The sequence below is a fragment of the Saccharomyces paradoxus genome, chromosome VIII (assembly GCF_002079055.1).
Source record: "Saccharomyces paradoxus chromosome VIII, complete sequence".
Classification (NCBI taxonomy): domain Eukaryota; kingdom Fungi; phylum Ascomycota; class Saccharomycetes; order Saccharomycetales; family Saccharomycetaceae; genus Saccharomyces; species Saccharomyces paradoxus.
Window position 1 is genome coordinate 323,151 of NC_047494.1, and position 11,479 is coordinate 334,629.

Sequence of the window (11,479 nt, forward strand, 5' to 3'; positions counted from 1 at the left end):
ATCACATTACTTGCAATAAAATATGAGTGCAAATTTATCAGTTGGTAATGAAATTAAAGATTCATTCAAAGAAACCCATAAATGGGTTCAGAATAACTTAAAATGGTTGAAGGATATTGAGCAATTCTATCGGGAAAGGGCTAAATTAGAAAAAGACTACAGTGAGAGGTTATCTCGCTTATCAGCAGAGTACTTTAGTAAGAAATCTTCAACCTCGGTTCCTATCTCTGTAGGTGACACACCTACTACCACGCCAGGGTCCGTTGAAGCTGCAGGTGTAGTTGCATGGAATGAGATTCTATCTCAGACTGACATGATTTCCAAGGACCATAATCAATTATCAACAGATTTTGAAAATCATGTAGCAAATCAATTGAGTGGATTATTCACTAAGCTCGATATGACCTTAAGCAAGATAAATGGATTTAACAATGACATGGTCAATAAAAAGGATAACATTTATCATGAACTGGAAAAAGCCAAGAAGGACTACGACGAAGCCTGTTCCACTATGGAAATGGCAAGAAATAGATATACCAAGGCATCTAATGATAGAAATAAAAAGAAACTGGATGAAAAAGAGGTAGAAATGAATAAGTGCAAAAATGAATATTTAATCAAGATCAACCAGGCGAATAGAACTAAGGACAAATATTATTTTCAAGATGTTCCTGAAGTGCTAGATCTTCTACAAGACATGAATGAGGCAAAGACCCTTTTCTTAAACGATCTGTGGTTGAAGGCGGCTTCTGTCGAAAACGATCTGGGTACAAATGTCAGCAAGAGATTGCAGGCTGCAAATTCTGTTGTAAAGCAGAATAAACCCTCTTTGAACACGGCCATCTTTATCAAGCACAATCTAAAGAATTGGAAAGAACCCCAAGACTTTATCTACAAGCCATCACCAGTATGGCATGATGATGAAAAGTTTGCAGTTCCTTCTTCACTTGAAGTTGAAGACTTGAGAATAAAGCTGGCAAAAGCAGAAAATGATTACAATTTATTGCAAGATAAAACTCAAAATGAGTTATCTAAACTCTCCACTTTGAACAAGATAAAACACGAAATGAAAACAAATGAAGATAATGCCAATGCCACTAAATTTTACGATACATTAAAGGAATATTTAAACATTGTTTCACCCTTTACTTCGCACGAAACATTAAAATTGCAAGCCGAAGTTGAAATTGAAAGCATTCAAAATAATGTTCCTGAAGAATATGATTTGTCCACAGACAATATCGATCTTTCCAAAACGAAGAAAAAATCTGGAATATTCAGTAAGCTCAAGCACAACATATTGAACGTTGACTCGAGACCTCCAAGCGGAGGAAGTGCTGGAAGTGGCAACGGAGGACCCTTGCATATAACAAGTCTTTTCAATACATCAAGAAGAACCAGGCTAGGTGCTACTACCAACAACGCTGGTGAAGATTCGGATAATACTTCTATACGTACTACCGGTACCACTAATACTACGAAAACCACAAAAACCTCCAGTGACGACGGCAAGAATAAAGTATTGTATGCATACGTGCAGCAGGATGATGACGAAATTAGTATTACGCCTGGAGACAAAATTTTATTGGTTGCACGCGACACAGGTTCTGGATGGACAAAGATAAATAACGACACCACTGGCGAAACCGGCCTCGTACCCACCACATATATTCGCATATCTAGCGCGGCTACGGCTAGAACAAATGATAGAGGTCCTGCACCGGAAGTACCACCACCGAGAAGGAGTACTCTACCTGTTAGGACCATGGAGGCTATGTATGCCTATGAGGCACAAGGAGATGATGAGATGTCAATTGAAGTGGGGGACGTAATTACTGTGATCAGAGGCGATGATGGAAGTGGATGGACGTACGGTGAATGTGATGGACTCAAAGGTCTGTTTCCTACCAGTTACTGTAAATGAACGAATGAATGAATTAAAACTATTGATTTTTTTTCCTTGGCCGCCACATTTTTGAAAAGGTACGACTCTATGTTATATATTATAGTATATATATAAATATACATATAGCACAAAGTTTCATGTGATTAATCTATTAGGCGAACACCCAAATTGTTATTTATTTCCATGTCTATATCCATTTCAATATCTGGTTCATCTTCGTTCTCATTTTCAGATTCGGATTCAGACTCGGATTCGGATTCTAAAGTAGTTTCCAAATCACAATTTGTCCTACAATTCGGACACATGAATTGAGGATAACTCATAATGACCAGTCTTCTCACACAATGGAAATGCCAACTATGGGCACATGGTGATATGAAAATAGCTTGGCAAGGTTTTATTTTGTTTAGACAAATGGAACAATCTTCTTGCTCTAAACCCGTAGTTAATTTCTGCAAATTTTTTATTCGGCTCAAGGCTTCTTTATTGAATGCATTGGCCTTTAATTTCCAAGACTTGTTCAATTCTATTTTCATCTTGACGCAACGATATATCTCTTCCGTACCGCCACGAAAGTCCATACCCAGTTGTATGATATCTCCGTCACGTAAAAGGTAGTCCTTAGAAGTGGTAGACGCCGAAGATAAACGTTGGTGGTTCAAAAAGGTCCCACTGGAAGATTTGACGTCTTTCAAAAACCAATTTCCCTGGTCATCAACTTTGAAACATCCATGGGTCCTGGATATCACTTTTGATTTGAACACGACAGGATGATATTGATCTGGAATCTTGGAAATTGCCTCTCTTACTCTTTCGGTGTATCTTCCAATGATTATTTGAGAGCCTGCACCCGCAGTCCTAATGATGGGATCAAAGAAAAGACCTTGGTTAGCCACAGAGGAGGATGAAGTATCTATAAATGGGGTTAGCCTAATGCTGAAAAGCCCGTGCTTGTCCATTCTGCGTCTCAAAGTAGGTTGGTCTATCCGTTCCGGTAGCGAGGTATTTGGTGGCAGATGTATGTCAAGTGAAAACTCCGTCTGATTCGCTTGGTTTGGAGGATATATGAAATGGCGGATACTTTTTGTAGTATTCACAGCGGGGGCTGTATTTGTCTCCACAGTGGCAGTAGCAGCAGTGGCAGTAGCAGCAACATTGCTATTTGTGCTGCTGTTATTTGTAATGGCTAAAGATGTAGCCGTACGCGATGGTAAAATACCTAAACCATTAGTAACGCCATTATTATTGCTGCTATTGTTAGGCGTATCGTTTATGGTGAGAGAGATGGATATCGGTAGTCTGATAGAATTATTGAACTTGGTGTGATCGTGAGAAGCAGCAACGGCAGAAGCAGCAGATGGCGTCTGGTTGGGGGGTGATGAGGGAACAGTATTAATAGACATCCAGGAATAACCACTACACAGAACGTACGTGCACAGGAAATCGACACTATAAGAAGAAATGTTCACGGCACAAGAGTCAGAAACGGGGCAGCGAGCAAAAAAACGAGAAGTGCGGTCTACAGTCGAGCCATACACCGAGTACCTCTCAAAATAGTATCGAACCTATACGTTAATGCACTAGTGTGTTCCTACTCACATGTAGGAGCCCAAGGTTCCTGCTGATCCCAGTGGTAAGGTTTATCAATTTTCTCATTCTCTTTGTGGGCCGTGAACCGTGATATCCTCTCACGAGCCGCTTAAAGAGACTGGAAAGACCCCAACCCCACAGGCGGCAAACTAGTAATCTCTCCACTATCTCCAACAGTATCACCATGACCAACGATAATAGCGATACCACCAACAACACTATCAATAGTGGCAGCAACAACTCACAATCGTCTTCGTCTTCGACGCCATCAGTGACCAGAGGACCTGTAACTGACAGGACCAAAGTCAACTATGTGCCAAAGAGTAACGATCCGTCGTCATTCCAATACTATCCAGACGATCCGGAGAACCCAGTAAACAAGTATAAATTCGCTTTAAAGGCGGACAGCCAGTACTATGATCCCTGCGAGGAGTCCTCCAAGCTTAGTTTTCAGTGCCTTGAGCGCAACGATTACGACCGATCCAAGTGTCAAGAATACTTTGACGCATACCGCGAATGCAAGAAACAGTGGCTGACAGCCAGGAGAAAGAACAGGGAACAGTGGGAGTGAAACGGCCTCTTTTTTTGTTTGTTCAGCTCTGATGTCTTTTCTATATGCAGTACCACTTCGCGAGGTAGTATCCCGACAAGCAGCCACAGCACACTCCAGTGCAACGTGAAAAACTAACTCGCAATGACATTCGAATAAGCAAGCTAAATAGACTTGCAAAGTGGGAATAGGGAAAACTTTTGTATATATCTCTACATACTTGTACATACCGAACATAAGAAGCTCTTATGGCCGAAAACTCGCTCTTGAAGTTTATCGCTAAGAACAAAGTGGCCATCCTAGCAACGGTCTCTGCGGGGACTGCTGCTGTGGGTGCTTATGTCTACTACCAGCAGCTCAAGCAGCAGCAATCGAAGGGTACAAAAGATCACCGGCGCCAAGGTGAGGTCTTTACTGGCCAAAATGAAGACGAGGTGGGCTCGAAGGACGATGGCAGCGTCTTAAACGGGAGTAAGAAGAAGAAGAAGAATAAACGGAAAAGAAAAAATAGGGCAAAATCGACGAAAGTTTTTGAATATCCCTCCTTGCCCAATGGCGAGCCTGATATTGTCCAATTGGAAGGCCTGGCACCTTCTCAAAGGCGGGCATATGCTGTGCAGTTGAAGAACAAAGGTAACCACTTCTTCACTTCTAAAAATTTCAATGAGTCCCTTAAGTACTACCAGTATGCCATTGAATTGGACCCGAATGATCCAGTGTTCTATTCCAACATATCTGCTTGCTACATTTCTACGGGCGACTTGGATAAAGTCATAGAGTTTACTACAAAGGCACTTGAGATAAAACCTGATCATTCAAAAGCCTTATTGAGACGCGCATCTGCTAACGAGTCACTGGGCAACTTCACTGATGCTATGTTTGATCTCTCTGTTTTGTCACTGAACGGTGACTTTGATGGGGTCTCCATTGAGCCTATGCTAGAAAGGAATTTAAATAAGCAAGCAATGAAAGTATTAAATGAAAATCTATCGAAAAATGATGGCAGAGGCTTGCAAGTTTTACCGTCTAATACGTCTTTGGCCTCATTTTTTGGGATTTTTGACCCTGACTTAGAAATTTCTAGTGTGAACACCACTTCACACTTTGATACTAAATATGATCTATTGTCAGATGCCTTGCAAAGGCTATACTCTGCCACAGATGAAGGTTATGTGGTAGCAGACGATCTTTTTACAAGGGCCACCGATGCGTATCATTATCTACTTTCTGCCAATAAAGCGGACGATCCTCTAAGAGAGAATGCTGCATTGGCATTCTGCTACACAGGTATTTTCCATTTTTTAAAGAATGATCTGTTAGATGCCCAAGCTCTTTTACAAGAATCCATAAACCTGCATCCAACATCGAATTCGTACATATTTTTGGCACTGACCTTGGCCGATAAGGAAAACTCCCAGCAATTTTTCAAGTTTTTCCAAAAGGCTATCGACATAGACCCTGATTACCCACCTACTTATTACCACCGCGGCCAGATGTATTTCATTCTACAGGATTATATAAATGCCAAAGCAGATTTTCAGAAGGCCCAAAGCTTAAACACTGAAAACATTTACCCTTACATTCAATTAGCCTGTTTACTGTACAAGCAAGGCAAATTGACCGAATCTGAGGCCTTTTTCAATGAAACAAAATTGAAGTTTCCTACCTTACCTGAAGTACCCACATTTTTCGCTGAAATCTTGACAGATAAGGGCGATTTTGATGCTGCAATTAAACAATATGACATTGCTAACAGGTTGGAAGAAGTACAAAAAAAAATACATGTAGGTATAGGGCCCTTGATCGGTAAAGCGACTATTCTAGCTAGACAATCCTCTCAAGATCCAAGCCAGTTAGATGAAGAGAAATTTAACATAGCCATTAAATTGTTGACCAAAGCATGCGAATTAGACCCAAGATCCGAACAAGCGAAGATCGGTTTAGCACAACTAAAATTGCAAATGGAAAAAATTGACGATGCCATCGAATTGTTCGAAGATTCGGCAATTCTAGCAAGAACTATGGATGAAAAACTGCAAGCGACCACCTTTGCTGAAGCTGCGAAGATACAAAAGCGTTTGAGAGCTGACCCAATCATAAGTGCAAAGATGGAGCTGACATTAGCTCGTTATAGGGCTAAAGGCATGATTTAGAAGAGACTTCAAAAGTATATACTTTTAATTATACTGGATATATTTATAGAGGTTCTGTTAATGCCAAATCCAACTCGATTCTTTTTTTCCAAATATTGTACTGGTCGTCTGTGACCAAGATATTGGTGGTTTGCAACATCGACCCTAGTTTCCTAAAAATGATTTCATTATATTTGATGCCATCAAAATCATCATACCTAATTTGCAAATCTCTAAACCATTTTTCACCAATAATTAATTCTTTCACTAGCTTGACACATTCAATGACATCATCTACTTTTGACGTCAACATCAGACTGCACATCTTACTGATTATAAAGTGATCAATGCGTGGATCCTTGCGTCTTCTTTCATTGAACACAATGAATGTACAATTCAATACTAACCCACACACTAATTGCCATGGGCAAACCAATCTTGACGCGTTTATATTGTACTCATCCACAATTTTATATGCTACCTCTCTTGGTAATTCAAAATCGTTGCATAGTCGTATTATTTCTTCAGTAGTCATTTTGCAATATTTTTTTACTAACAACGAATTAGGCATTCTACCTCTTTTCCTCAGGGCTTTTGTCGTCTTCAATTCTGATTGCGGTTTTCCAACTACCTTATTTTGTTTGGTTTTCCTTTTCTTGCTTCCTTGAACATCTGACAGTTCCTCCTCACTTGCAGGATCGCTTTCATGGTTTTCATGCTCCTCAATCTCTACATCCCTGTTTCCGGTAATGCTTTTATTACTATGATTTTTCAGAGATAAATTGCTGTTTTCTGGTTCCTCCTCATCATCATCCTCCTCTTCAAATGCTAACTTTCTCCTTGTAATAGGCGGTGATTCGTTGGTTTGCATAGGCGGTAGTTCTGGTATTACGAACGAATCATTATTTTGACTTTGCCTAACTTTAGTTGGTGTACCAAACAGTTGTTTCCTCAACTCTTTAGGGTCGGAAGAAGTAAACCTGTCACCGTTCTTCACCGGACTCCGCTTATTCTTTTTGGGACTCGGTGTCCAAGCAAATTGTTTCATAGGTGAAGAATTAGATAAGCTTTGTCTGAAGAGGTTCATTAAATGCTTGGCCTTTTTCGGCTCCAGTGGAATACTGTCTATATAATAGCAAAGGTCGGGCATATGTTTTTCATTCATCTTTTGCGATGCTATGTATGCACATATGTGGCATCTGGCAACCTCTTCATCTTGTTTTAGCATCACCTTATTCAGTGAAGTATTGTATAAGATCGATGTTGCATTAGTCAACTTCTTTAAATATCCGCTCGACCAATCCGGTTTTTCTTGTGGATCTAATCGAAGCACTTCTGCAACACAATGTTGAACTTGTTGCATGGACATGACTGGCTTTTAATCCTATTCTTTTGGTCACTTTTTATTTGCTGGTATTGTACATTTATTACCATTTTTGTATAAGATTTTTTTTTCAATTCCGGTTTCCTGCAAACGTAAACAACGGTAAAGAGTAAAGAAATACACAGTTTTATCACAAAGAGTTAGCTTTTTACTGAAGAGAAGCGTGAGAAGCGTGAGAAGTCTGTACGAAAGCCTTGTATACTCTGAACACTTGCGATTCTAGCTCTTTACGGCTGCTCGCATTCTTTTTTCATACTGTGTTTCGTGCTGCTTCCACACTATATTATCCAAAAGTTTCTTCTCATCGTTTTTCTGTTAGCAGCCCTCAACTTACAATAGAGCTGCCACTAGCATAGGTAACATTCCTTATTTGCTGGATTCTTACAAGAAGTATACGCGTTTAGAGAATGTCGAATTACCATAGAAGAGCACACCCATCTTCTGGTTCATACAGACAACCTCCGGAAGAGCCTCAATATTCGCGTTCTGGTCACTATCAGTATACAAGCGGTCATTCTTACCAACAATATTCTAGCCAATACAATCAACGTCGACGTTATAACCATAGCGATGGTTCAAGACGACGCTATAATGATGATCGTCCACATAGTTCAAATAATGGCAATACGCGACAGTATTATGCTACTAATAACGGCCAAAGTGGCGCATATGTAAATAATAAATCTGACACCAATAGCCGGAGGGGTTTGTCCCAATCACGGTATTCAAATAGCAATGTCCATACTGTATCAACCTCTACGAGCGAGTCTCTTCCAAAAGAATCTGCCTTGCTTTTGCAACAAAGACCACCTTCAGCTTTAAGATACAACACAGATAATTTAAAATCTAAGTTTCATTACTTTGACCCCATAAAAGGCGAGTTCTTTAATAAGGATAAGATGTTTTCCTGGAAGACTACAGATAAAGAATTTTCTGAAACAGGTTATTACGTAGTCAAAGAGTTACAAGATGGACAGTTTAAATTCAAAGTAAAGCATAGGCATCCGGAGATAAAAGCATCTGATCCACGCAATGAAAACGGTATGATGACTGGCGGAAAAATGGCAAGCCATAGAAAATGCAGAAAATCACTAGTTCTACTACCTCGCATATCTTATGACAGGCACTCTTTAGGGCCTCCTCCTCCATGTGAAATAGTTGTTTATCCAGCGCAGGTTTCAACAACAACTAATATCCAAGACGTATCAATAAAAAACTATTTTAAAAAGTATGGAGAGATTTCACATTTTGAAGCATTTAATGATCCTAATAGTGCCTTGCCTTTGCATGTTTATCTTATAAAGTATACCAGTTCTGATGGAAAAATTAATGACGCAGCTAAATCGGCTTTTAGTGCTGTGAGAAAGCATGAATCTTCAGGTTGCTTTATCATGGGCTTTAGGTTCGACGTGATCTTAAATAAGCAATCTATTTTGAATAACATCATTTCTAAATTCGTTGAAATAAATGTTAAAGAATTACAAAAATTGCAAGAGAGCTTAAAGAAGGCTAAGGAAAAAGAAGCGGAAAACGGGAAAGCAAAGGAAGTACAAGGCAAAGATATCAGCTTGCCCAAGGAACCTAAGGTGGACACGTTATCTCATTCTTCTGGAAATGAAAAAAGAATTCCATATGATCTTTTGGGTGTAGTCAATAACAGACCTGTTTTACATGTCTCCAAAATATTTGTTGCCAAACATAGATTTTGCGTTGAGGACTTCAAATACAAGTTAAGGGGGTACAGATGTGCGAAGTTTATTGATCATCCAACCGGTATCTATATTATTTTTAACGACATTGCGCATGCACAAACTTGTTCAAATGCAGAGTCAGGAAAGTTAACGATAATGTCTCGTAGCAGAAGAATTCCTATTTTAATAAAATTTCATCTCATTCTCCCCAGGTTCCAAAACAGAACTAGATTCAATAAATCTGGCTCATCGCTGAATTCCACACATTTAGCAATAAAATACGAGTCCAAAGAAGAGTTCATTGAAGCTACAGCGAAGCAAATATTAAAAGATTTGGAAAAGGCCCTACATGTTGATATTAAGAAGAGGTTAGTAGGTCCTACAGTATTTGACGCATTGGACCATGCAAATTTTCCTGAATTATTAGCCAAAAGAGAACTAAAGGAGAAAGAAAAGAAGCAACAGATAGCATCCAAAATTGCTGAAGATGAAGCGAAACGTAAAGAGGAAGCCAAAAGGGATTTTGACTTGTTTGGCTTATATGGTGGGTATGCAAAATCCAATAAAAGAAATTTGAAAAGGCACAATTCACTCACATTGGATCATACTTCTTTGAAGAGGAAGAAGTTATCTAATGGAATCAAACCGATGGCACATTTATTGAATGAAGAAACTGATTCTAAGGAAACTACTCCGTTGAACGATGACGGGATTCCTTGCGTATCGAAAGAACGTGATGAGGAGGACGAAAATATGACTTCTTCTTCATCCTCCGAAGAAGAGGAAGAGGAAGCTACAGATAAGAAATTCAAAAGTGAGTCCGAGCCAACAACCCCTGAGTCCGATCATCTCCAGGCTATTAAATCATTGGTACCGGATCAAAATGGGTCGACTGACATGCTGGATACTTCTTCAATGTATAAACCTACTGCTACCGAAATTCCTGAACCTGTATATCCACCTGAGGAATATGACTTGAAATATAGCCAAACTTTATGTCCCCTGGACTTGCAAAACGCTATTAAAGATGAAGAAGATATGCTTATTTTGAAGCAGTTGCTGAGCTCATATATTCCTACCATCACACCTGAAACTGGTACAGTTTTGGAATACAAAACTTGGGAATCTCGCCGGAGAACGCTTGAGGAAGAAAAGGCTTCCGATTGGCAAATAGAACTTAACGGCGCTTTATTTGATAGTGAACTGGAACCGAGTAGCTCTTTCAAAGCGGAGGGGTTCAGGAAAATTGCGGATAAATTAAAAGTCAATTACCTGCCTCATCGTCGTAGGGTTCACCAACCATTAAATACTGTGAACATACACAATGAAAGGAATGAGTACACACCTGAGCTTTGCCAAAGAGAAGAATCCTCAAATAAAGAACCTTCAGACTCAGTTCCTCAGGAAGTTTCGTCTTCAAGAGATAATAGGGCATCGAATAGAAGATTCCAGCAGGACATAGAGGCACAGAAAGCCGCAATAGGTACAGAATCTGAGCTATTATCACTAAACCAATTAAATAAAAGAAAGAAACCAGTTATGTTTGCTCGTTCAGCAATCCATAACTGGGGTTTATATGCCTTAGACTCCATTGCAGCAAAGGAAATGATTATCGAGTATGTTGGTGAAAGAATCAGGCAACCTGTAGCAGAAATGAGAGAGAAAAGATATCTGAAAAATGGGATTGGATCAAGTTACCTCTTTAGGGTTGACGAGAACACGGTTATTGATGCTACCAAGAAAGGTGGTATTGCCCGGTTTATTAACCATTGTTGCGATCCGAATTGTACGGCAAAGATTATAAAGGTTGGCGGGAGAAGGAGGATTGTTATTTATGCACTACGTGATATCGCAGCGAGCGAGGAATTGACATATGATTACAAATTTGAGAGAGAGAAAGATGACGAGGAAAGACTTCCTTGTTTATGTGGGGCACCTAATTGTAAAGGTTTCTTGAACTGACGACAATACATTGATGTATTTTAAAGTTTCTTGACCTAGCATATCGTTGCTTTTCAACAAAAGGTAAAGATAAATAGTGAATTCTATACATTCATAAGTAATCTTGACCATTCTTTTGACGATTAATACTTTTGTTTATGTCATTTTTTTTGAAAAATTTTGCGATCTCTAACTCTTTGAGAATAAAGATTTCGCGATGACTTTTACTTGCAGAGAAATACCTAAAAACACGAGTATTCAATAATATGAATGGTACATGATATA

General features: G+C 39.4%; 6 protein-coding genes across 6 annotated transcripts; 4 read left to right on the top strand and 2 right to left on the bottom strand.

Annotated features, from left to right (window-relative positions):
* Positions 1-22: 22 nt before the first annotated feature.
* Positions 23-1,924, top strand: BZZ1 (Bzz1p; the record flags this gene model as incomplete). Its single annotated transcript, XM_033910893.1, has 1 exon — positions 23-1,924. One exon carries the CDS (start codon positions 23-25, stop codon positions 1,922-1,924), a length of 1,902 nt encoding a protein of 633 aa, XP_033766784.1.
* Positions 1,925-2,049: 125 nt separating this feature from the next.
* DMA1 (ubiquitin-conjugating protein DMA1) lies at positions 2,050-3,309 on the bottom strand (the record flags this gene model as incomplete). Its single annotated transcript, XM_033910894.1, has 1 exon — positions 2,050-3,309. The coding sequence occupies one exon, from the start codon at positions 3,307-3,309 to the stop codon at positions 2,050-2,052; it is 1,260 nt and encodes a 419-aa protein (XP_033766785.1).
* A 371-nt stretch (positions 3,310-3,680) lies between these two features.
* Positions 3,681-4,067, top strand: COX23 (Cox23p; the record flags this gene model as incomplete). The annotated part of the gene is made up of 1 exon (XM_033910895.1): positions 3,681-4,067. One exon carries the CDS (start codon positions 3,681-3,683, stop codon positions 4,065-4,067), a length of 387 nt encoding a protein of 128 aa, XP_033766786.1.
* Positions 4,068-4,294: 227 nt separating this feature from the next.
* On the top strand, positions 4,295-6,199 carry TOM71 (protein channel TOM71; the record flags this gene model as incomplete). Its single annotated transcript, XM_033910896.1, has 1 exon — positions 4,295-6,199. One exon carries the CDS (start codon positions 4,295-4,297, stop codon positions 6,197-6,199), a length of 1,905 nt encoding a protein of 634 aa, XP_033766787.1.
* A 43-nt stretch (positions 6,200-6,242) lies between these two features.
* Positions 6,243-7,547, bottom strand: ORC6 (origin recognition complex subunit 6; the record flags this gene model as incomplete). The annotated part of the gene is made up of 1 exon (XM_033910897.1): positions 6,243-7,547. The coding sequence occupies one exon, from the start codon at positions 7,545-7,547 to the stop codon at positions 6,243-6,245; it is 1,305 nt and encodes a 434-aa protein (XP_033766788.1).
* A 422-nt stretch (positions 7,548-7,969) lies between these two features.
* Positions 7,970-11,215, top strand: SET1 (histone methyltransferase SET1; the record flags this gene model as incomplete). Its single annotated transcript, XM_033910898.1, has 1 exon — positions 7,970-11,215. One exon carries the CDS (start codon positions 7,970-7,972, stop codon positions 11,213-11,215), a length of 3,246 nt encoding a protein of 1,081 aa, XP_033766789.1.
* Positions 11,216-11,479: the final 264 nt, after the last annotated feature.